The 26512-nt window shown below is 43.5% G+C and overlaps 2 protein-coding genes and 1 pseudogene across 4 annotated transcripts; all 3 read left to right on the forward strand.

The window, feature by feature from the left end:
- The first annotated feature begins 434 nt into the window (after positions 1 to 434).
- On the forward strand, positions 435 to 1370 carry LOC120381125 (olfactory receptor 14C36-like). Its single transcript, XM_039499228.1, has one exon. The coding sequence runs from the start codon at positions 435 to 437 to the stop codon at positions 1368 to 1370; it is 936 nt and encodes a 311-aa protein (XP_039355162.1).
- Positions 1371 to 8440: 7070 nt separating this feature from the next.
- On the forward strand, positions 8441 to 9368 carry LOC120379941 (annotated as a pseudogene).
- Positions 9369 to 17750: 8382 nt separating this feature from the next.
- Positions 17751 to 25908, forward strand: LOC120381004 (olfactory receptor 14C36-like). 3 transcript variants are annotated; one of them, XM_039499005.1, is made up of 3 exons: positions 17751 to 17790; positions 20145 to 20379; positions 24246 to 25908. In XM_039499005.1, exon 3 carries the CDS (start codon positions 24273 to 24275, stop codon positions 25206 to 25208), a length of 936 nt encoding a protein of 311 aa, XP_039354939.1. In that variant the 5' UTR covers positions 17751 to 17790; positions 20145 to 20379; positions 24246 to 24272; the 3' UTR covers positions 25209 to 25908. The 3 variants fall into 3 exon arrangements, with proteins under 3 accessions (XP_039354939.1, XP_039354941.1, XP_039354940.1); XM_039499007.1 differs by lacking the exon at positions 20145 to 20379 and having other exon boundaries at positions 17764 to 17790; XM_039499006.1 differs by lacking the exons at positions 17751 to 17790; positions 20145 to 20379 and adding an exon at positions 21723 to 21905.
- Positions 25909 to 26512: the final 604 nt, after the last annotated feature.

A 26512-nucleotide genomic window follows, 5' to 3' on the forward strand; every position in this document is an offset into this window, starting at 1 on the left:
ACTTTTTCACTCAGAGAGTGGTGAAACACTGGAATGTGTTACCTAGGGAGGTGGTAGAATGTCCTTCCTTAGAGGTTTTTAAGCTCAGGCTTGACAAAGCCCTGGCTGGGATGATTTAGTTGGGAATTGGTCCTGCTTTGAGCAGGGGGTTGGACTAAATGACCTCCTGAGGTCCCTTCCAACCCTGATATACTATGATATTATATGATTTTATGATGCAGCTCCATTGACTTTAAGGGAGCCATGTCAATTTGCACATGTGTGATAACTCACCACTCCTAGTTAAATAGCAGTGACGAGTGCTGGGCATTGTTGTCACTCACATCATGAGATAATGCTGCGGGGAATCAGGGCAACTCCCTCTCTCACTCTAATCCCCACCACTGTCTATGTCCTTCCCTCCACAGCCATCACACAATGAACTGAGAAAGAAAATGTCCAACCAGACCACCCTGACCGAGCTCCTTCTCCTGGGATTCTCTGATGTTCGGGAGCTGCAGATTTTGCACTTTGTGATGTTCCTAGTGATTTACCTGGTAGGCCTGATGGGGAATTTTCTCATCATCACAGCCGTAGCCCTCAACCCCCATCTTCAAACCCCCATGTACTTCTTTCTGGTTAATCTGTCCATCTTAGACTTAGGCTCCATCTCCGTTACCATCCCCAAATCCATGGCCAATTCTCTCATAAACACCAGGGTGATTTCTTATCCTGGATGTGTCACCCAAGTCTTTCTCTTTGTCCTCTTCACTGCAACTGATCTTGCCTTACTCACCATCATGGCATATGACCGATACGTCGCCATCTGCCAACCACTGCACTACGAGAGCATAATGAACAGGAGAGCTTGTGTCCAAATGGCAGCTAGTGCCTGGATTACTGGTATTGTCTACTCTGCCCTACACACTGGGAACACCTTCAGGTTGCCCTTCTGTCAGTCCAATGTCATCAACCAGTTCTTCTGTGAAATCCCCCAGCTACTCAAGCTCACCTGCTCTGACTCGTACCTCAGTGAAATTGGGGCTATTGCCTTTAGTATGTTTTTAGTTTCAAACTGCTTTGTTTTTATAATTGTGTCGTATGTTCAGATCTTCAAAGCAGTGCTGAGAATCCCTTCTGAGCAGGGCCGAGGTAAAGCCTTCTCCACCTGCCTCCCTCACCTCACTGTGGTCTCTTTGTTACTTTGCACTGGCTTCTTTGAGTACATGAAACCCACCTCCAGCTCAGCATCAAATATGGATCTCATGATGGGTGTTCTATATTCCCTGGTGCCTCCAATAATGAATCCAATCATCTACAGCATCAGAAATAAGGAGATCAAAGCTGCATTAAAGAAACTGATTGTGTGGAGGTTAATTAGCAAGAATTAAATTGTCTATCATTAGTACTTGATTGAGATTTCATTCTGAGCTTCTTTATGGATACAATCAACTGATGACAGAATTGTCCCCTTAGAAAATAGGGTGCAATCTGTTTATGAAATCATAAAATCCAGACTAACTCCACTGAAGTAAAATGAGTTAATTTAGAATTACATCACTGTAAAAAAAAACAAAATCTAAATATCTATCCATAAATGTACACACACACCCTTCTCTCTGTCTTATACTGCAAACATCACCTTGCTAATTGAGCATGTTGCACAGAATATCAATAGCCATAGCTAAGTCACTCGTGGACTTCTTGAATTTTCTTGTGCTTCTCCTTTTTGGGGGGATAAAATTTCTGATTGGGGTATGAGAGGTTTGGCTTGTTTGTTTGCTTGGTTGTTTCTTTTTCATGTTGTTTCATTTTATTTATTCATTGCTTGGCTTGCTTCTTTGTTCCAGGTGACTTTTGGGGAATAGGAATTTGCAGGGTGGAATATGTTTGATTAAATCTGGATATCCATTTATTTTGTCATCTATTCAATGTGTCAATGTCATAAAGTCTTTTAAAGGATTTTCTGGGTGACTTAAATTTTCCTTTCCCCAATGATGAAAAATTAAAAAAAGTTTCTGTAGGTTTATGGATACCTGAGTTCCTGTTTAAATGATTGTTAATGCTGATGGGATTTTATTGTCTTATTTATGATGTGATAGGGCACCTACTCCTTTTAAAATTATGTATATTATCTTTTTAAAAAAAATAAGTAAATAAATATTGCATTCTTCTTATTATGGTGAAAAGGCATTTTGGAAGAGAAAACTATTGCAATGTTTCCTAAAGACAAACTGAGTCTGGGTAATAATCATAAATGTTTATCCTACCAAACAACTGCAGTGATTGATCTGGAATTGCTCATATTTTATCTTATGTTACACTTTGTTCCTAAAGTGGTAAATAAATTGTACTTTGTATAGTGAAGGCTGGGCTAGTCACTCAACTTACTACTGGTCACAGCTTCTGTGGGAAGAACTGCAGGTACCAAGCAAAGAGGGAGAAATAACGGTGGGGGCACAAATTGCTATAGCCAATTTGAGAGGGAAAATCATATCATTCAACTCTGAGAGGGACAGGCAGAAGACGGAGACATGGGGTGTGCACTCAAAGACCAGAGCAGAAAGCAGAGGTTATTCTAACTGTACAACCATAACAAATGAGATTCAGCCATTTGCTTCAAAGGATAGATTGGGATCTGGCCAATGGTCTCTTATCCACACGAGTATCCAATTGTGTCTAGATCACATAAGTTAGCTGCATTATTATTGTAGTTATTATTATTTATTGCCAGTTATCTCATCATAGAAGTCAATCAGGTTGGTCAGGCATGATTTGCCTTTGGGGAATCCATGTTGACTGTTCGTGATCACCTTCCTCTCCTCCAAGTGCTTCAAAATGGATTCCTTTAGGACCTGCTCCATGATTTTGCTGGGGACTTAAGTGAGGCTGACTGGTCTTTAGTTCCCCAGGTTCTCTTTCTTCCCTTTTTAAAAAATGGGCACTACATTAGCCTTTTTCCAGTCATCTGGGACCTCCCCCAGTCGCCACGAATTTTCAAAGCTAATGGCCAATGGTTCTGCAATCACATCAGCCAACTCCCTCAGCACCCTTGGATGCATTAGATCTGGACGCATGAACTTGTGTATGTCCAGCTTTTCTAAATAGTCCTTAATATGTTCTTTCACCACTGAGGGCTGCTCACCTCCTCTCCATTCTGTGTTACCCAGTGCAGCAGTCTGGGAGCTAACCTGGTCTGTGAAGACTGAGGCAAATATAACATTGAGTACTTCAGCTTTTTCCACATCCTCTGTCACTATGTTGCCTCCCCCATTCAGTAAGGGTCCCACACTTTCCCTGACCTTCTTCTTGTTGGTAACATACCTGTAGAAACCCTTCTTGTTACTCTTCACATCCCTTGCTAGTTGTAACTCCAGTTGTGCCGTGGCCTTCCTGATTACACCCTGCATACTCTAGCAATATTTTTATACTCCTCCAAATTCCTCCAAAGTCATCTGTCCAAATTCCACTTCGTGTAAGCTTCCTTTTTGAATTTAAGCTCTCCAAAGATTTCACTGTTAAGCCAAGCTGGTCGCCTGCCATATTTTCTATTCTGTCTGCACATTGGGATGGTTTGTTCCTGCACCCTCAGTGAGGGTTCTTTAAAATACAGCCAGCTTTCCCGGACTCCTTTCCCCCTCATATTAGCCTCCCAGGGGATCCTGCCCATCAGTTCCCTAATGGAGTCAAAGTCCACTTTTCTGAAGTCCACGGTCCGTATTTTGCTACTCTCCTTTCTTCCTGTTTTGTCAGGATCCTGAACTTAGCCATCTCATGGTCACTGCTGCCTAGATTGCCACACGCTTCTACTTCCCCTACCAATTCTTCCCTGTTTGTAAGCAGCAGATCAAGAGAAGCACAGCCCCTAGTTCAGAGGTAGGCAACCTATGGCACATGTGCCGAAGGTGGCACGCGAGCTGATTTTCAGTGGCACTCACACAGCACAGGTCCTGGCCACCGGTCCAGGGGGCTCTGCATTTTAATTTAATTTTAAATGAAGCTTCTTAAACAATTTAAAAACCTTTTTTACTTTACATACAACAGTAGTTTGTTATATATTATAGACTTCTAGAAAGAGACCGTCTAAAAACTTTAAAATGTATTACTGGCAAACCAAACCTTAAATTAGAGTGTATAAATGAAGACTTGGCACACCATTTCTGAAAGGTTGACAACCCCTGCCCTAGTTTGTTCCTCCAGTATTTGTACCAGGAAGTTATCCACATCACTCTCCAAAAACTTCCTGGATTGTCTGTGCATTGCTGTATTGCTCTCCCAGAAGATCTCAGGGTGATTTAAGTCTCCCATCAGAATCAGGGCCTGTGATCTGGAAACTTCAGTTAGTTGTCCAATGAAAGCCTTGTCTACCTCATCCTTCTGATTTGGTGGTCTATAGAATACGCCCACTACGACATCACCCTTGTTGCTCTTGCCTCTAAACTTAACCCAAAGACTCTTAACAAGCTTTTCTCCAGTTTCATACTGGAGCTCTGAGCAATCTTACCGGTCTCTTATATATAATGCAACCCCCCACCCCAACTTTTCTGCCCTGCCTGTCCTTCCTGAACAGTTTATATCCATCCATGACAGTACTCCAGTCATGTGAGTTATCCCATCAAGTCTCTGTTATTCCAATCACATCATAATTCCTTGACTGTGCCAGGACTTCCATTTCTCCCTGTTTGTTTCCCATGCTTCTCACATTTGTGTATAGGCTCTTAAGATAACTCGCTGATTGTCCCACTTTCTCAGTATGAGACAGGAGTCCTCCCCTCTTGCGCTCTCCTGTTCATTATGCTCTCGTAGTGCAGTGGTTAGGACATTTCACAGAGCTTTCACTGTTTGCCTATGGGTACCTCTAAGTGACTAACATCAAACAGCCAGAGCAGCCTGAGCTGTGGGTTCCTCTGGAAGCTGCATCCCAAGAGCTGCTGATGAAATTCATGAGAAAAAAAAATCTCTGCTCCTCCAGAGCTGTTTATGTGGCATTAATGAAGGAACAGGCTATTTCAGGACTCCTGGGGTTCTGGTACCACTGGGCTCTGAGCTGCTGTAGGTGACATGTCTGTACTACCAATGTACGTTCTATTCTGAAATCTCTTTGGGATACCACATTGGCCTGCTAAACCCAGGGTTGTGAGTTCAATCCTTGAAGGGGCCATTTAGGGAACATGGGTTTAAAAAACAAACCAGGAGATTTGTCTTGCTTTGAGCAGGGGGTTGGACTAGATGACCTCCTGAAGTCCCTTCCAACCCTCATATTCTGTGATTGCTTTTTCAAAGAGATTCATGTAGGATGGTAAAACTGAGTAAGCAGCAATGTTAGTATCAGGGCCGGCTCTAGCATTTTTGCCGCCCCAAGCAGAAAAAAAAAAATGCAGCAGCAGCAATTCAGTGGCAGGGCCTTCAGTCTGAGAGGGAGTGATGGCCTCGCTGCCGAATTGTTGCGCAATGCCTCCACGTGCCACCCCTCTCTTCATTGGCCGCCCCAGACACCTGCTTGCTATTCTGGTGCCTGGAGCCAGCCCTGGTTAGTATCCTCAGAGTATGTTTTATACATGCAGGCACCTTTAAATTGAGGCACAGAGAGTTGAAGCCCCCAGCCAAAGCCTGTCTCTGCTCAATGACATAGAAAAGGGTAATGTGGCTAGACCCCAGATCTGTTCTAGCACCGTATCCTCTGTCCCACACTGATGCCCGCTAACCAGAAATACTCTTAACAGGCGGAGAGCACACACACATAGTAAGACACAGCCTGTGTCCTGGAGAGTTTACAAATGAAGTGGACAGGACAGAGAAAGGGAGAGAGAGAGGGAGGGAGGGGAAATAGAGATACGAGGAGGGGAAGTGCCTGGCCCAAGGTCACACAGCAGGTCAATGGCAGAACCAAGAATAGAAACCAAGTCTCCTGATGGCCACTGAACCATAAAGATATAGAGTCACAGAGGGAAATTACACAGAAGAGATGGAGCTGAGTGATGCTATTAGCCCCTCATCACACAGAGATGGAAATGCCGCTGGGATCTGGTGTCACAAATCAGATTTGGTAACAGGAAGGAGGCCATCTATGTGGTGTGGCAATGAGTCCTTACAGCTGAGCTGTCATTGGAGATGCTTTCTGAGTCCATGTCATATTTCCTCAGAAACTGGAAATCAGGCAGCATTTGCTTTTTAGTATGTTACCTCCACGTCCAAGTTTGCATATTTCCCCAACAAAGGAAATATCTTGGCCAGATCATTGGGGTTGGATGTGCTTTGCTCCATCCTTCATACTGTATTTTATCAATCCAGATCTTCAGACTTTGTAAACTGATGCAGCTCAATGGATATTAAGGAGGCCATGCCAATTTCCACTCTTGTGTTAATTCACCTCTCCTAGTCAATGGCACTGATGAGTGATGTGCACCTTTCATACTCCTACCATGAGATATTACTAAAGGAAATCAGGGCCATACTCTATGTCACTGTAACCCAGACTGTTGTCTTTGTCCTTCCTTCTCATCATCTCAGCCATAGCACTTGACAACTGCTGTAAGATGCTAGCGGTCTGGTGGTCTGCTCTGTTCAATGTTGATATCAATCGTCTGTGTGCATGTTCCTTCTGTGTGCAGTCCCAGCTCTATGCAGATAGCTGACACAGCACACCCTGAGAGAACCCCCATTGACCACAGACTCTAGTAAGGTACGAAGGCACGTTGGCCAGGTTTATTGTTGAAGAGAAACACAGTCTCCAGATTTCCCCAGCATAGAAGTCAAAGGTGCTGTTAAGGTGCTGCTAGCCAGTACATATGTGCTCCCTGACAATGGACTCAGCTGGGTCAGTGGCGGGACTTTCCACTGCCCCCTAGGCTGGACAAAGACATCCACTCAGAGGTGCATTCTTATACAGAGGTGCAAACAAGTTACACATCACTTCTGACATATCGAGGTGCAAACCCTCTACGTAGTAAGGTGCTGCCTCTCACTTTGTACATATTGGTTCGAAGAAAACAACTCTATCCATCATGTTACCCTTTTGGCCCTGCATTGGGATGGGTCAGCCTGTTCCTTGTGGATAGCTGGAGTCCAGTATCTTTTAGGTATGTCTCTTTTTGCAGCATTAGCCATTTCCTTGCCAGCTTCTGTGAGCAGGGCCTGCCTCTGGCTCACAGCTTAACTTTGCTTTATGTTAGCAAAGTCTGGACCATTACTTTAGTTCAGGCCTTAGGCCTCATACTGGGCCTCTGATAAGTGTTTATGTTTCAGGGCCTCATTTTACTACAACAACCATCTTCAAACCCTAGTTTTCCTTTGATATAATTTAAACAAAAACTGTCTGAATATTCCAGATAGGAAACTTTGATTTCAACCAGGTTGGGAATATTAACATTATTAGTAAAATTTGAAGCCAGTCACTCTATTGCAACGATGTATATTTCTGTTTCAAATGGGCACTTGTTGAATGGCAAAACTGAGTAAGCAGCAAAGTTGATAGCCCACAGTATATTTATTAAGCATACTAATGCCTTACATGGAGAACAGAGAATTGAAGCCCTCCCACCAAAGCCTGTCTCTCTTATCCCAGCCAAGGACATAGAGGAGGTGAATGGTATTAGAACCTAGATCTCCTGCTCTAGTGCTGCATCCTCTGTCCCACACTGCTACTGGCTAAACAAAAATGCTCTAAATGGTGGCACAGAACATACACATAACAAGATGCAGCCCATCCCATACAGAGCTCACAGTCCTACCAGACAAGGCAGAGAATGGGATGGAGGGGAAATAGAGGCACAGGGAGTGGAAGTGACTGGGCCAAGGCCACACAGCAGGTCAGTGGCAGAGCCAAGAATAGAACCCAAGTCTCCTGGTGGTCACTGATCCGCACAGACATAAAATGACAGATGTAAATGACAAAGCAGAGAGGTAGCTGAGTGATGCTATTAGCCCATTGCTACACAGAGATGGAAGTGGGATCTTGTGTCATAAATCAATACGTAAGCAGTCAGCAGGCAATCTATGTGGTGTTGCAGTGGAATCACTACAGACGAGCTCTCATGCAGGATACTGAGTGAGTCTATGTCATATTTCCCTGGAAAGTGGATATCAGGCAGTGTTGTCATTTTAGCATTTTAGTTTCATGCCCAAGCTTAGAGCCTGCTGTTCGTAGCAAAAGAGGATCCAGCTTCGCACTGCGATAGTACTTTGCTCCATCCTCCACATGGCATTTTATTCAGCCACATCCTGGGTCAGATCTTTAAATGGTGCAAACTGATGCACCTCCATTGACTTTAAGGGATCCTTGCAAATTTGCAAATGTGTGATTACCACTAGTTAATAGCAGCGATGAACGCAGGGCATTGTTCACACTCACATCATGAGATATTGCTGCATGGAATCAGGGCCATTCTCTCTGTCACTGTAATCCTCACCTTTATCTTTGTCCTTCTCTCCACAGCCATCACAAAGTGAACTGAGAAAGAAAATGTCCAATCGAACTACTCTGACCGACTTCCTTCTCCTGGGATTCTCTGATGTTTGGGAGCTGCAGATTTTGCACTTTGTGATGTTTGTAGTGTTTTACCTGGCAGGCCTGATGGGGAATCTTCTCATCATCACAGCTGTAGCCCTCAACCACCATCTTCACACCCCCATGTATTTCTTCCTGGTGAATCTGTCGATCCTAGACCTCGGCTCCATCTCCGTCACCATCCCCAAATCCATGGCCAATTCCCTCATGAATACCAGGTCTATTTCTTACCCTGGATGTGTCACTGAACTCTTTCTCTTTTTCCCCTTCACTGCAGCTGATCTTGCCTTAAACACCATTATGGCGTACGACCGACACATTGCCATCTGCCAACCACTGCACTACGAGAGAGTGATGAACAGGAGAGCTTGTGTCCAAATGGCAGCCAGTGCCTGCATTACTGGTACTCTGCCCTGCACACTGGGAACACCTTCAGGTTACCCTTCTGCCAGTCCAATGTCATCAACCAGTTCTTCTGTGAAATCCCCCAGCTGCTCAAGCTCGCCTGCTCTGACTCATACCTCAGTGAAGTTGGGCTTCTTGCCTTTAGTGTGTTTTTAAGTTTAAACTGCTTTGTTTTTATAATTGTGTCTTATGTTCAGATCTTCAAAACTGTGCTGAGAATCCCCTCTGAGCAGGGCCGGCTAAAGCCTTCTCCACCTGCCTGCCTCATCTCACAGTGGTCTCTTTGTTTCTTTGCACTAGCTTCTTTGCCTACTTGAAACCCATCTCCAGCTCAGCATCAGGTCTCGATCTCATGATGGGTGTTCTCTATTCCCTGGTGCCTCCAGTGATGAATCCGATCATTTACAGCATGAGGATCAAGGAGACCAAAGCTGCATTAAAGAAACTGTTTGTATGGAGGTTATTCACCAAGAATTAAAATGTCCATCATTAGTACTTGATTGAGATTTCATTCTGAGCTTCTTCTTGGATATATAAAAGCAGCAAAGAGTCCCGTGGCACCTCATAGATTAACAGATGTATTGGAGCATGAGCTTTCGTGAGTGACATGACATGCATCCGACGAAGTGGGTATTCACCCACGAAAGCTCATGCTCCAATACGTCTGTTAGTCTGTAAGGTGCCACAGGACTCTTTGCTGCTTTTACAGATCCAGACTAACACGGCTACCCCTCTGATTCTTGTATATAATCAACTGATGACAAAACTGTCTCCTTGAGAACATAGGGTGCAAGCTGTTTATGAATTCATAAAATCCGGAGTAACTCCACTGAAGTAAAATGAGGCCTGGTCTACACTACGAGTTTATATTGAATTTAGCAGCGTTAAACCGCATTAACCCTGCACCTGTCCACACAACGAAGCCCTTTATATAGATATAAAGGGCTCTTAATACCAGTATCTGTAATCCTCCCCGACGAGGGGAGTAGCATTGAAATCGGTATTGCCATTTCGAAATAGAGTTAATGTGGTTGCAATTCAACGGTATTGGCCTCTGGGAACTATCCCACAGTGCACTATTGTGACCACTCTGGACAGCAATCAGAACTCAGATGCACTGGCCAGATAGACAGGAAAAGCCCCGTGAACTTTTGAATTTCATTTCCTATTTGCCCAGCGTGGAGCGCCGATTCTGGACCATGCAATCCCAGAATCAAAAAAAAGCTCCAGCATAGACACTGGATCTGATCTCTGTATGGGGAGATGAATCTGTTCTATCAGAACTCCGTTCCAATAGACGAAATGCCAAAGCATTTGAAAAAATCTCCAGGCTATGATAGAGAGAGGCCACAGCTGGGACTCAGCACAGTGCTGCGTGAGAAGCATAACGGAAAGCCAAAGAATCAAATGGACGCTCATGGAGGGAGGGAGTGGGGATTGAGGACTTGAGCTATCCCACAGTTCCCAAAGTCTCCGAAAACCATTTGCATTCTTGGCTGAGCTCCCAATGCCTGAAGGGTCAAAAACATTGTCGGGGGTGGTTCAGGGTATATGTCATCAATCTCCCCCCCCGCCCCCGTGAAAGAAAAGGGAAAAAAATGTTTCTCACCTTTTTTCAATGTCACCTTATGTCTACTGGATGCTGCTGGTAGACTCGTTGCTGCAGCGCTGAACAGCAGCATTCCCTCCTCTCCCCTTCCTGATGGCAGACAGTGCAATAGGCCTGATAGCTGTTGTCATCATCCCATGAGTGCTCCTGGCTGGCCTCGGTGAGGTCGGCCGGGGTGCCCCGGTCATTCCCTACTTTAAACTTTGTCTTCTGGAGATTAAGTCCTGCCTGGAATATCATAGCAGATGGAGGCTGCCTTCCCCCTCCCCCTCCCCCGTGTAATCTCAATAAAGTCAGTGTTTCTTATTCATACATTCTTTATTGCTTCATCACACAAATGTGGGGTAACTGCCACGGTAGCCCAAAAGGATGGGGGAGGAGGGAAGCAATGGGTTGGGGTAGTTGCAGGGGCACTCCCTAGAATGGCATGCAGCTCATCATTTCTGTGGGATGTCTGGGACTATGATCCAGAATGGCTGTCCTCTCTGGTTCTTTAGTAGGCTTACCCAATATTCTAGGCAGGACTGACTCTACCTTTAGACAAAACATAAAGAAGGGAATGACCTGGGAAGTCATTCCCATTTTTGTTCATGTGCCCCCGGCCAACCTCACCGAGGCCAGCCAGGAGCACCCATGACAGCAGCAGATGGTACAGTATGGCTGGTAACCATCATTGCCAATTTCCAAAGCAGCAGATTGTACAATATCACTGGTAACTGTCTCTGCTAACTTGCAAAGGCAAGTGAATGCTGCTGTGTACCACTGCAGTACTGCGTCTGTCAGCAGCATCCAGTAGACATACAGTGACAGTGAAAAAAGGCTAAACAGGCTCCATGGTTGCCAAATGATTGTCTGCTGTTGCTTTCACGGAGGGAGGATTGACTGACGACATTTACCGAGAATCACCCGTGACACTGTTTTTGCCCCATCATTCATTGGGATCTCAACCCAGAATTCCAATAGGCGGGGGAGACTGCGGGAACTATGGGATTGCTACGGGATAGCTACTCACAGTGCAACGCTCTGGAAATCGATGCTAGCGATGAAATCGATGAATCAGAATAATCCCTTAGCGTAGACATAGCCTGAATTAATTTCAAACTACACCAGGGATTTTTCCGCCACAAGCAGACAAAAAAAAATCGGGGATTGCGATCTGTGGCAATTCAGGGGGAGGTCCTTCGCTCCGAGCGGGAGTGAGGGACCCTCTGCTGAATTGCTGCCGAATAGCTGGGCGTGCCACCCCTCTCCAGAGTGACCGCCCCAAGCACCTGCTTGCTAAGCTTTTGCCTGGAGCCAGCCCTGACACCAGTGTAAATAAGATCAGAATCTAAATACCTATGCATAAATGTATAGACTCACCTGTCTATCTGTCTTATACTGCCAACATCATCTTGCTATCTGACCACATAGCTCAGAATATCAATAGCCATAGCTAAATCACTAATAGACTTCATGAACTTTCTGGTGCTTCTCCTTTTATGGGATAAAAATTGTGGTTGAGCTATGAGAAGTTTGGCTTATTTGTTTGCTTGATTGTCTCTTTTTCATGTTGTTTCATTTTATTGATTCAATGGTTGACCTGTTACTTTGTTCCAGGTGACTTTTGGGGGGTTAGGAATTTGCAGGGTGGGGTTAGGAATTTGCAGGGTGGGAAATGTTTGATTAAATGGGGGTATACATTTATTTTTTTTTCATTTATTTAAGTTGACAATGTCATAATATCTTTGAAAGGGCTTTCTGGGAGACTTAGAGTTTTCCTTTCCCCAGTGATGAAGAATTAAAAATAGTTTCTGTAGGTGTGTGAATAGCTGAGTTTTGGGCTGTATAAGTCATGGCATTGCCAGCATATTGAAGGACATGATCATTCCCTTCTGTTTGACTTTGGTGAGGCGTCATCTGGAGTATTGTGTCCAGTTTTGGGCCCCACACTACAAGAAGGATGGGGGGAAAATGGAAAGAGTCCAACAGAGGGCACACAAAATGATTAGAGGGCTGGAGCACATGACTTATGAGGAGAGGCTGAGGGAACTGAGGTTGTTTAGTCTGCAGAAGAGAAGAGTGAGGGGGGGATTTGATAGCTGTTTTCAAGTACCTGGAGTGCGGATTCCAAAGAGGATGGATCTAGACTGTTCTCAGTGGTTGCAGATGATAGAACAAGGAATAATGGGGAAGGTTTATGTTGTATATTATGTAGCGGTCGCGCAACTGTACCAGGAGGCACTCTAGACAGCTGCAGTCCAGAGGGCCCTTGCCTGGAACCCGGAGTAGAGTGCAGGACCAGGTTCCCCCCAAACTTCCCAACTTCTGATTAAACACAGGAGGGATTGACCTGGACTGTGGCTTCTACCAGAGGGGAAGGTCTCCGGGCTGTCTCCTGACCCACTGGGTAAATCTGTGAGGTGAGCAAATCTGCTAATAAGTGCAGGACCCACCAAGGTAGAGGAGAAACTTTTTCACAATTAGGAAAAACTTTTTCACTAGGAGGCTGATGAAGCACTGGAATGGGTTACCTAGGGAGGTAGTGGAATCTCCTTCCTTAGAGGTTTTTAAGGTCAGGCTTGACCAAGCTCTGTCTGGGATGATTTAGTTGGGAATTGGTCCTGCTTTGAGTAGGGGGTTAGCCTAGATGACCTCCTGAGGTCCCTTCCAATCGTAATATTCTATGATTCTATGACCATCTCACTTCAAGACGACAAGAAGAATCTGGTCTCACGTTGATACAGGATGAATGGTTATGCTGTTTCATGGATATCTGACAGTCAATCCTAGCTGGACACATTTGAAAATGAGGACCCTTTGAAAATTCCAACTGAGCACCTTGTAAATTGGGAACATACCCAGCCTCAGAGTATACAAATGAGCCCCCTCTTTATCTTGGCCAAAGAAAACCACCAGAAACATCATCCCGGGGCATGGCAGTGCTCAACATTGAGCCTCACGTTCACCTCTGAGTGCCTAAGAACCGTTCCCCCTCTAGGCCACTCATGGAAACATTCCCAGACACATCAAAGCTCCCTCAATACAAGCTGATGGATTCATGGTGACTTGCCTGAAATGCACTGGAGAGTTTTGTCTAGTTTCCAGAGAACAAGTGTGCCCATCACACAAAAATTGGGGTATTGGTAAATACTGAAGGGGATAGGCAACTGATTCAGAGTTATCTGGATCACTTACTAAATAGGACATGCAAACAATAAAAATATAAGCATATAAGAAAGGGAATGAACATAAGAGGGAATGAACAGAACAGGTAATCATCAAATGATCCATTCCATGTCGCTCATTCCCAGCTTCTGGCAAACAGAAGCTAGGGATACCATTCCTGCCCATGCTGGCTAATAGCCATTGATGGCCCTATCATCCATGAATTTACCTGGTTCTTTTTTTAACTCTGTTATGGTCTTGGCCTTCACAACATCCTCTGGCAAGGAATTCCACAGGTTGACTATGTGTTGTGTGAAGAAATGCTTCCATTTGCTTGTTCTAAACCTGCTGCTTATTAATTTCATTTGGTGGCCCCTAGTTCTTGTGTTATGATTAGTAGTAAACAACATTTTCTTATCTATTTTCTCCATACCAGTCATGATTGTATAGGTCTCGATCATATCTCCCCTTAGCCCTGTCTTTTACAAGCTGAAACGTCCCAGTATTATTAATCTCTCCTCATACGGAAGATGTTCCATACCCCTAATAATTTTTGTTGCCCTTTTTGGAACCTTTTCCAACTCCAATATATCTTTTTTTGAGATGGGACGACCATATCTGCACACAGTATTCAAGATGTGGGCATACCATTGATTTATAGAGAGGCAATATGATATTTTCTGTCCTATTATCTATCTCTTTCTTAATTATTCCCAGCATTCTGATTGCTTTTCTGACTGCCGCTGCACAGTGAGTGCATGTTTTCAGAAAACTATCCACAATGAGTCCAAGATCTCTTTCTTGAGTGGTAACAGCTAATTTAGACCACATCATTTTATATTTATAATTGGGATTATATTTTGCAATGTGCATTACTTTACAATTATCAACATTACATTTCATCTGCCATTTTGTTGTCCGGTCACCCAGTTTTGAGAGATCCTTTTGAGTCTGCCTGGGTTTTAACTATCTATAGTAATTTGTATCATCTGAAAATTTTGCCACATCACTGTTTATTCCTTTTTCCAGATCATTGATGAATATGTTGAATAGGACTGGTCCCACAACAGACCGCTGGGGGACACCACTATTTACCTCTCTCCATTCTGAAAACTGACCATTTATAGCTACACTTTGTTTCCTATCTTTTAACCAGTTACCAATCCATGAGAGCACCTTCCCTCTTATCCCATGGCAGATTACTTTGCGTAAGAGCCTTTGGTGAGGGACCTTGTCAAAGGCTTTTTGAAAATATAAGTACACTATATCCACTGGATCCCCTTAGTCCACATGCTTGTTGACCCCATCAAGAAATTCTGGTAGATTGATGATGCATGATTTTCCTTACTAAAACATGTTGACTCTTCCTCAACAAATTATGTTCATTTATATGTCTGATAATATTATTCTTTATTATAGTTTCAATCAATTTGCCCAGTACTGAAGTCAGGCTTACAGGCCTGTAATTCCTCAGATCACCTCTGGAGCCCTTTTAAAAAGTTGGCATCATATTAGCTCTCCTCCAATCATCTGGTACAGAAGCTGATTTAAATGATAGGTTACAGACTACAGTTCACATTTGAGTTCCTTCAGAACTCTTTGGTGAATACCATCTGGTCCTGGTGACTTATTGCTGTTTAATGTATCAATTTGTTCCAAAACCTCCTCTAATGACACCTCCGTCTGGGACAGTTCCTCAGATACATAATCTGAAAAGAATGGCTCAGGTTTGGAAATCTCCCTCACATCCTCAGCCATGAAAACTGATGATAAGAATTCATCTCGTTTCTCTGCAATGGCCTTATCATTCTTGAGTGCTCCTTTAGCACCTCGATCGTCCAGTGTCCCACTGGTTGTTGAGCAGCTTCCTGCTTCTGATGTACTTTAAAAAATTGCTATTACTTTTTGGGTCTTTGGCTAACTGGTCGGCAAATTCTTTTTTGGTCTTTCTAATTGGAATTTTACACTTCATTTGCCAGTGTTTCTGCTCCTTTCTATTTTCCTCTCTAGGATTTATCTTTTTAAAGGATGCTTTTTTGCCGCTAACTGCTTCTTTTACTTTGTTGTTTAGCCACCGTGGCTCTTTTTTGGTTATTTTATTATGTTTTTTTTTTTAATTTGGGATATACATTTAAGTTGAGTCTTTATTATCGTGTCTTCTAAAAGTTTCCATGCAGCTTGCAGAGATTTCACATTTGGCACTGTACCCTTTAATTTCCGTTTAACTAACCTCATTTTTGTGTAGTTCCCCTTTCTGAAATTAAATGCTACAGAGTTGGTCCACTGTGGTGTTTTTCCTGCCACAGGGATACTAAATTTCATTATATTATGGTCACTATTACCAAGTGGTCCAGCTATATTCATCTTATTGGACCAGATCCTGTGCTTCACTTAGGACTAAATCAAGAATTGTCTCTCCTGTGGTGGGTTCCAGGACCCATTTAAGGTGTCAAGAAACTTTATTTCTATATTCCTTCCTGAGGTGATATATACCCAATCAATATAGGGATAAGTGAAATCCCCCATTATTATTATTGAGGGTTTTTTTTATTTTAATAGCCTCTCTAATCTCTCTGAGCATTTCACAGTCAATATCGCCATCCTGGTCAGGTGTTCGGTAGTATATCCCCAATGATATGTTTTTATTATTCAAGCATGGAATTACTATCCATAGAGATTCTATGGTACAGTTTGGTTCATTTAAGACTTTTACTTCATTTGATTCTAAGCTTTCTTTCACATATAATGCTACTCCCCCACCAGCACGACCTGTTCTGTCCTTCTGATATATTTTGTACTGAGGTATTACTCTATCCCATTGATTATCCTTATTCTACTGAGTTTCTGTGATGCCTATTATATCAATATCCAATATTATATAGGATATTATATCAATATTAATTTTGATATGGCTAAATGTAAATGTTTAAGAACATCTAGAAACAAAGAATTAGGCCATACTTACAGAATGGGGAACTCTATCCTTTGATTTGGGGGTTGTGGAGATACTCAGCTGAACATGAACTTCCAATACAATAGACGTGAATGCAATCCTTTGATGTGGAAATAAGGAACTCTCAATTAGGAGTAGAGATGTTGTTTTACCTGTATATTTGGCAGTGGTGCTACTGCTGCTGGAATACTCTTCTCCTCTCCACAGTTCAAGAAACTGTACATAAACTGGTGAGGGTTCAGAGAAGAGACATGAGACTGATTAAAGGATTGGAAAAATGCCATCTATTGGTAGACTCAAGGAGCTCAATCTATTAAGTTTAAAAAGGTAAAGTTAAGGGGTGACTGTCAGAAAAGTTTCATTTTGTTTTGCTTTGTTTTGTTTTTCCTCCTAAAAACTCTCTTCAGCTAAAGAGAAAGAGGCTAGGGAATGTTGTTAGAATAAAAGTGTTACTTAATATTCTAAATTTCAAATGCTTTAAGGAGCTGAATTTCCATTTTCAAAAGTGCCCCAGTAATTTCCTAGCGGCAACTAAATATCTTTAAAACTTTGGCCTTAGTAACTTGGGAGTCTAAGGACTTCTTTACGCCTTTAGCACTACCGCAGTATAGCTGCAGCCTAGACCATGTCTTTTTAGAGAACCTTCAGCGTTAGCATTTGCCATCTTGTTAATATTAAGACAATATCTGCAATAATTACTTTGAAGCCTATTTTCAAATGTTTTTTTTATCCCAATCCTGAAAAGTGACCCATCTCGACAGATTTATCTGTCTTGAAGTTCTCAGACTATTTTTTATAGCCCATGGACTGTGCAACTGTAGAGAGATTGTGTTGTGGAAGGTTCCTCTCTCATTTGTGATCCTCTGCCTCTCCATGCAGATAAAATTTTGGGGACTACCCACCTTGCCCATTCACATCACATAACATCCCAGAACAAGCTACAGAAATTATTCATATGGAAATGTGACATTAGGATACTGTAGCAGGGTGCTTACCCTGCTCCTGCACTGAAGGGTTAAAAACAGCCCTGGGAGGGGGCTGTGGCTCGGCTGATTGGGAGAAGTGGCTGCAGCTGGGGCCATGCCCCAAACAGACTCAGCTGGCCCTATAAAGGCAGAGAAGTCAAAGGAAGACTGGAGTCTCTCTAGCTATAGAGGGAGATGGGCCTGGCTGCAGGAAGCTGGACATAAGGTACCTGAGGGGAGCGGGGCTGGGGACAGGCAGAGGAGCTGGGGAGCTCTACCCTGGAAAGCCCCAGGCTGCAGCCTAGCATTGGGCTAACAGGTACTGGGGCTTGCAGAGGGCAGCCCAGGGATAGGCCAAGGCAGCAGGTCCAAACCCAACCTTGCCAGTGATGAGGGGCTGATACTGCAGTTTGCCCCAGGGCGCAGGGCTAGACAATGACTGGCAGTAGCCATATACTGAGGCAAGGTGGGGATAGAGGGTGGGAGTTCCCCGGGGAGGGGAGTCCCTAAGACTGAGGGTTTACCAGGGGGCAGCACCCCATGTAACAGGGCACCGGGGTCCAGGGAGGGACAAGGGGGCCAGAGGACAGGTCGATCACCAGCCTGCAGAGTGCACTCCAGAGCTGAATAGAGCTAATTCCCAAAAGGAGGAGGTGCCGCAGGGGTGAGTCCACTCGTCTACAGATACCATTAGTAACTGGATTAAGGGTTAAGAACTGTAGACCTAGCCCTAGACCCCAGCTCCAGAAGTCATGGAATTACAGCAGAATCTCAGTTTTTTTATTTTTTTAAAACAAAAGTAATTTTCTATTCTTTATGGACTGTAAAGCTAGAAAACAATCCATAACTAAGATGATAGCAAAAGTAACCAATACAACATCTGCCTGAGTCTGCAGAGAATCTGATACAGTGAAAATGTTAACTCCAGATGGGGAGTTAACTCTACCACATGGATCAATTCTGGGAGATACAACCCAGTTTTTTACAGATGTGTCACCACTTCTCCCCACTCTTTCTAGGAGTACCTCTGAAGTTGCCTGCCTCATGCTGGAGTAGGTGCTTTCTCTGGGTGGGCGTCTGGGTGGGCGTTTATTAAAATGGGCTGGAGGTTCTAAGCAATAAGAATCTCAAATGTAGAAACAAACATAAAACTAGGGATCATGGTACAGACACTCAGGTCACGTCAACTGGAATAGCTCCATAGCACTAGGCAAATTTACACCATCTGGGCATCTGGCCTCATTGACTCCAATGGTACTATGACAGATTTGCACAAAGTATGTGTGTGGGCAGGACTGAAATACAACAGAAATGGATCTGGCCCCTTTGACTCCAATGGTGCGACAGCTTATTTACACCACATGGGGATCTGACCCTTCTTATTGGTTCAGTCTCTCTGACATACCTACAGTCAGTGTGAAATAAACAGTTTTAAGATGGCATACAGCATCACACCTGCAGTGTAATGTGCCTTTTATTTTTGTGTTCGTGTTCATAGAATTTCTGTAAGAAAGAAAGAAAAAGAAAGACAGAAAGCCGGGCCTTCCATCCCTACAAAAGTTGAAATTCAGATACAGAAAAATCTCTGCAATATTGAATTCCTCCAAAGTTCTGTCCCCAGTGGAAACAAATTGCTCTGTAGCCATTAAAAGTTACACTCTGTCAATTAATCCCATGGGGCAAAGAGCTAAGAACATGCCAACTGGATAGAAACTTTTATCTTTCATTCAGTTCAGATTCACGGGCAAATAAAATGGATTTGAAATTGTTTTAGGGGACATATCCCCAGATGGTGTCAATCAGCAGTAGCTCTAGTGGAGTTAATGAGGCCTGATTCTCACTGGTGAAAACTGACATAGCTTCATCGCTTTTTTAGGGCCAGATCCTCAGCTAATGTAAAACAAAATACCTCCATTGAAATCAAAGGGCCACATCTCCACTTGGTGTAAAAAGCCCAAACTCCTCTGAACTCAATGGAACCGTGTCAATTTACAGCATTTTAGGACATTACACTAAGCTTTTAGTGTTTGCCTCCAGGTATCTCTTAGTGACCAACATCAAACAGCCAGAGCAGCCTCAGCTGTGGGTTCCTGTGGTGGCTGCATCCCAAGAGCTGCTGACGAAATGCAGGAGAGAAAAAAGTTTCTACTTCCCCAGAGCTGTTTATGTGGCATTAATGAAGGAATAGGCTATTCCAGGCCTGCTGGGGCTCTGGTGCCACTGGGCTCTGAGCTGTTGTAGTCACATGTCTGTACTATCAATATATATTCTATTCTGCAATCCCCTTGGGAACCACATGGGACTCAGCCCTGCCTTGTTTTTAATCCAGGGTCCTTTCAGGGATGCTGCCATTATGTGAGATTCAGGCTGGGTGCTCTTCCCCTTCTGTGGCGTTTAGGGTCAGCTAGGGCAGCTTGTTAAGGTGATTTGTTCCTGAGATGAGATCAGATTCATCTATTTAGCTCCAGACAAGGTATATCCTGGGCTATGACTGTATCTGAATTCTGCACAGGCAAGGATCAATTTCAGAGATGGGAGGGATTTCCAACCCCCAATCCCATTTACTCCTTCACATTTCAGGCAAGCCTGCCCAAAGAGGGGAGCACCCATCTGTGGAATTGGTCCCTGTCTGCTAGGAACTGCAGAGAGACCCAGCAACTCAGTGAATATCGCGAAGAGACTGGGAGAAAGCAGCTGGATAACATAGTGATGAGACATTATCGACAGGTGCAAGGACAGACAGTGACAGAAGAATCCTGGCAGTGGACTGCCTAATGCTTCAGAGGCTGGGAAAAAGTCCACAAAGACCAACACTGTAAGTCTGCTATTTCAGTTAAATATGCTTGGGTGCTAATATACTGGAGCAATGTAATACTAGAACTATGAGTTACAATCCTAAACAGACTGCACTGTTGTGAGCCACAGGCCTAGAACTGGGGAGACTGAGGTCTCACCTGTGCCCTAGGTCCTAGCAAGACAGGGAACTGATCAGCTGGGGCACAACCAGGTGATCCTAGCAGGCGACCCACGCCCCATGCTCCAGGGCAAATTTTCATTTTGATTTTGACCCTTTAGTTTTCACTTTTCTTTAGAATGAATTAACTGAAATTTCCAAATGATTTTTTTTTAAATTGAAAAATGTCAAAACTGGCCATTTTAACAAATTTTAACCTTCTAAGAGAAACCAACCAACCCTTTGCAGCAAACAGGGTTTTCATGAATCAGCATTTTCTGATGAACAAACCATATTGTGAGAAAATTTCCAACCTGAGTTCATAATCAGCCCACTGACTACAATTTCTTCCTCCACTCTTAGGCCCCAACCCTGAAACATGTCCCTCCCTCCCACAGGCAGACTTCTATGACCATGTGAATGCCCTTCAACCGGGGGCTCTCAAACTTTTCTCAGATCACTGATCATATCAAGAGAGAGATGCCTGGTGGACACGTCCCCTCTCCATTGTGATCTCATCAACTTCTCTCCTCCCAGACACAAATATAGAGACCACCTCCTTTGCCCATTCAAGTTCACACAACAGCTCAACATTAACCTACCACCTCATCTTCAATTCAGATTCACAGGCAAAGGAAATGGATTTGAAACTGTTTAACAAGGCGAGATCCCCAGCATGTCAATATCAGCCATAGCTCCTTTGGTGTCAATGGGCAAGAACCACAGCTGGTGTAAATCAGCAGTCGCTCCAGTGGCGTTAATGAGGCCAGATTCCCCAGCTGGTGAAAACTGACATAGCAGCCTGGGCATCTTCGGGCCAGATCCCCAGCTAATGGAAATCAAAGAAGCTCCATTGGAATTAAAGGGCCAAATCTCGACTTGGCATAAACAGCCCTAACCACTCAGAACTCAGTGGAACTGTATCAGTTTATACCAGTTTAGGACATAGCTAGGAGCTTTTTGTGCTTCCTTCTGGCTGCTTCTTAGTGGCCAACATCAAACACCCAGCGCAGCCTGAGCTGTGGGTTCCTGTGGTGGCTGCATCACAAGAGCTGCTGATGCAAAGCAGGAGAAAAAATCTCTGCTCTTGCAGAGCTGATTATGTGGAGTTAATGAAGGAACAGGCTCCTCCAGGTCAGCTGGGGCTTGGTGCTACTGGGCTCTGAGCTGTTGCAGGTCACATCTGTGGAGAGGATCCTTGTCTTCTAGGAACTGTAGAGGGACCCAGCAAGTCAGGAAATATGGTGGAGTGGCAGGGAAACAGCTGCTGGATAATACAGAGATGGGGTGTTATTGGCAGATACAGAGAATGGCGATGACTGAAGAACCCTGGTAGTGAAGTGTCTAATTCATCACAGGCTGGGAAACATTCCACAAAAACCAGGGCTGTAAGTTTATTATTTCAGTTAAACATGTTCAAGTGTTAATATGCTGGGTAAATTTCATAATAGATCTATGGGTTACAATTGGAACTCTTTAAGATTCTTAATATAATTTAATCAAACCTTTAGAGTTGCTCGGAGTTTGTTTGTTTTTTCGCAGCAGAAAACATTTGACTTTTCATAGAAATTTTCATAGAAAATTGTGTGTGTGTGTTTTCATTGAGAATCAGACAATGTCAGGTAAACTGCTGGAAACTGAAACATTTTCACCTAAATTAAGGGGGAAAAAATTAGTTTCGCAATACATAGGTTGTGCTTCAGGAATAACAAAATTCCCCAGAATATTTTTTTAGTTGAAAACCCAGGTTTCCTTTGAAATAATTTAAATAGAAAATGTCTGAATACCCCAGATTGGAAATTTAGATGTAAGCCAAGATGGGAACATTGATATTGTCCAATAATAATAAAAGTTTCTCCCAGTCACTCTATTGCAACTTTATTTCCATTTCAAAGGGATACTTGTTGATTCATAAAACTGAGTAAGTAGCAAAGTTGGTAGCCCACAGATGAGCCCATATATGTTAAACATACTAGCGCCTTAGATGGAGAAAGAGAATTGAAGCCCCCCAACAAAGCCTGTCTCTCTTATCCATGCCAAGGACATAAAGCAGGTGAATAGTATTAGAACCAAAATATTCTGCTCTAGCGCCATATCCTCAGTCCCACACTGCTGCCGGCTAAACACAAATGCTGTAAATGGGGTCACTGAACATACAGCTAATAAGACAAAGCCCATCCCTCACAGAGCCAACAGTCCTAGTAGACAAGGCAGAAAAAGGGATGAAGGGGAAATAGAGGCACAAAGAAGAGAAGTGAATAGCCCAAGGTCACACAGCAGATCAGTGGCAGAAACAAGAATAGAATCCAAGGGCTTGGCTACACTTGAAAGTTGCAGCGCTGGGAGTTACAGTGCTGGTCGTGTAGCTGTGCAGGAACAGCGCTGGTGTGTGGCCACACTCACAGCTACCAGCGCTGGTGTGTGGCCACATTTGCAGCATTTGCAGCACTGTTGGGAGTGATGCATTATGGGCAGCTATCCCAGCATTCAATTGGCAACAACATGCTTTTCAAAAGAGGGGGGTGGAGTGGGGTCTAGTGTGACAGGGAGCGGGGGGAGAGAGAGAGAGTGGATTTTTGGAGCCAACACTGTGTGTTTAGCTTCCTGCCTTGAAAAAATCAGAAAATGTTTCCAACCCCTTAGTCTTAACTCTTAATTGCAAACAGCCTGCGGCCAACACGACTCCCCGCTGTTTCACTCACGCCCTGCCTGCCTCTCATTTGATTGTTTACAGCCAGGTACAGCTTGATCACAGCAAACAGGAGCTCTGTTTGTTTTTTAGATAAGCAGCACCGGCAACGGAGCTCTGCGCGGAGCTCGTTCACAACAAAACAAAGAGAGGCTGCTTAACAAAACAAAGAGAGTAATTTAGTTAAAAGCATTCTGGGATATCTCCTAATACCCTGGAGGCCAATTAAAGTGCTGGTGTGTGGCCACACTTGACGAGCAGCGCTGGATCACCAGTGCTGCAATGCTTATTCCCCAAGCAGACCAGGTGTTCAGCCAGCGCTGCAGCCAGGGAGTTGCAGCGCTGGATGTGCCTTGCAGGTGTGGACAGTTACTAATTGCAGTGCTGGAAAGCCTCCACCAGCGCTGCAACTTGCAAGTGTAGCCAAGCCCCAAGTCTCCTGATAGCCAGTGACCTGCACAGCCATAAACTGACAGAGGTAAACAATGCAGCAGAGAGGTAGCTGAGCAATGCTACTGGCCCATCAGTACACAGAGATGGAAATGGGATCCTGTGTCACAAATCTATACGTAAGCAGGCAGCAAGCTGTCTATGTGGTGTTCCAATAGAATAATTACATACGAGATGTCATGCAGGATACTGAGTTACTGTATGTCATATTTTCCTGGAAAGTGGATATCAGACTGTGTTGACATTTTAGCATTTTAGTTTCATGTCCAGGTCCAGAGCCTCCTCTTTGTAGCAATAGGGGATCCAGCTTGGCTAGAATTGTTGCATTGGGATTATACTTCACAGCAACCTTCACACGGCATTTTATTAAGTCATATCCTGAGTTAGATCTTCAGATGGCGCGAATTGATGCAGCTCCATTGACTTTAAGAGAGCTGCACCAATTTACATTCATGTGATAACTCCTAGTTAATAGCAGTGACGAATGCTGTGCATCACTGACAGTCAAATCATGAGATATTGTGGCAGGGAAACAGGGCCACTTCCGCTGTCAGTGTAATCCCCATTGTCTTTGTCCTTCCCTCCACAGCCATCACACAAAGAACTGAAAAACAAAATGTCCAATCGAACCACCATGACTGAGTTCCTTCTCCTGGGATTTTCTGATGTTCGGGAGCTGCAGATTTTGCACTTTATGGTGTTTCTGCTGATTTACCTGGCAGCCCTGCTGGGGAATCTTCTCATCATCACAGCCGTAGCCCTCGACCACCATCTACACACCCCCATGTACTTCTTCCTGCTGAATCTGTCCATCATAGACCTTGGCTCCATCTCTGTCACCATCCCCAAATCCATGATCAATTCCCTCATGAACACCATGGTGATTTCTTATCCTGGATGTGTCACCCAAGTCTTTCTCTTCGTAGTCTTCATTGCAGCTGATCTTGCCTTACTCACCATCATGGCATACGACCGATATGTCGCCATCTGCCAACCACTGCACTATGAGAGAGTGATGAACAGGAGAGCTTGTGTCCAAATGGCAGCAAGTGCCTGGATGACTGGCATTGTCTACTCTGCCCTGCACACCGGGAACACCTTTAAGTTACCCTTCTGCCAATCCAATGTCATCAACCAGTTCTTCTGTGAAATCCCCCAGCTACTCAAGCTTGCCTGCTCTGATTCATACCTCAGTGAAGTTGGGCTTCTTGCCTTTAGTATGTTTTTAGGTTTAAACTGCTTTGTTTTTATAATTATGTCTTATGTTCAGATCTTCAAAACCGTGCTTAGAATCCCCTCTGAGCAGGGCCGGAATAAAGCCTTCTCCACCTGCCTTCCTCACCTCACTGTGATCTCCTTGTTACTTTGCACTGCCATGTTTGACTATTTGAAATTCACCTCCAGCTCAGCATCTAATCTACATCTCTTGGTGGGTGTTCTCTATGCTGTCATGCCTCCAATGATGAATCCGATCATCTACAGCATGAGAAACAAGGAGATCAAAGCTGCATTGAAGAAACTGATTGCATGGAGGTTATTCACCAAGAATTAAAGTGTCTGTCATTGTACCTTAACTGCGATTTCATTTTGAGCTTCTTTATGGATATAGTGAACTGATGATAAAATTGTCTCCTTGAGAACATAGGGTCCAATCTGTTTAGGAACTCATAAAATCCAGACTAACTCCACTGAAGTCAAATGAGTTAGTTTAGAATTACACCAGTGTAAATAAAATCAGAATCTAAATATGTATCCATAACTGTACATACACACCTATCTATCTGTCTTAGGGATTTATACTGCTACCATCGCCATTCATGCTGCACAGAATATCAACAACCATAGCTAGGTCACTACTGGACTTCATGAACTTTCTGGCCCTTCTGCTTTTTTGGGATATAAATTGTAGTTGGGGTATGAGACAATTGGCTTGTTTGTTTCCTTATTCTTTCTTTTTCATGTTGTTTCATTTTATTGATTCATTGGTTGACTTGTTCCAGATGACTTTTGGGGGGTAGGAATTTGCAGGGTGGAATATGTTTGATTAAATGGGTGTATCTGTTAATTTTATCATCTACTGAAGGTGTCAATGTCATAATATCTTTGAAGCGGTTTTCTGAAAGAATTGAAGTTTTCCTTTCCCCAATGATAAATAATTGAAACAAAGTTTCTGTGTATGTTTGGATAGCTGAGTTGCTGTTCAAATTATTATTTTAATGCTGGTGGGATTTTATTGTCTTATTTTTAATGTGTTAGGGCACAAAGATCATCATATAATTATGAGTATTATCTTTTTTATTTCAATAAATAAATCCTGCATTCTTCTTGCTATGGTGGAGAGGTATTTGGAAAGAAAGCTATTGCAATGTTTCCTAAAAACAAGTAACAAAGCCAGTTTTTTATCCTACCAAACTACTGCAGTGATAGATCTGGAATTGCTCATATTTTCTCTTATGTTATGCTTTGTTCCTACAGTGGTAAATAAATTGTAAGTTGTACGGAAAAGCCCAACTAGTCACTCAATTTACTACTGGTCACAGCTCCTGTGGGAAGAATTCCAGGTACCAAACCTGCAAAGAGTTCCATGGGTTGACTATGCTTTGTGTGAAGAAATACTTCCTTTTATTTGTTTTAAACCTGCTGCCTATTAAATGGTTGGGTGACCTTTAGTTCTTCTGGTATGAGAAGGAGTAAACTTTCTTATTTACTTTCTCCACATCAGTCATAGTTTTATAGACCTCTATCATATCCCTCTTAGTCATCTCTTTTCCATGCTGAAAAGTCCCTGTCTTATTAATCTCTTCCCATAGAGAAAGCCATTCCATACCCCATTCATTTTTGTTTCCCTTTTTTTTA

The sequence above is a fragment of the Mauremys reevesii genome, linkage group 13 (assembly GCF_016161935.1).
Source record: "Mauremys reevesii isolate NIE-2019 linkage group 13, ASM1616193v1, whole genome shotgun sequence".
Taxonomy (NCBI): Eukaryota; Metazoa; Chordata; order Testudines; family Geoemydidae; genus Mauremys; species Mauremys reevesii.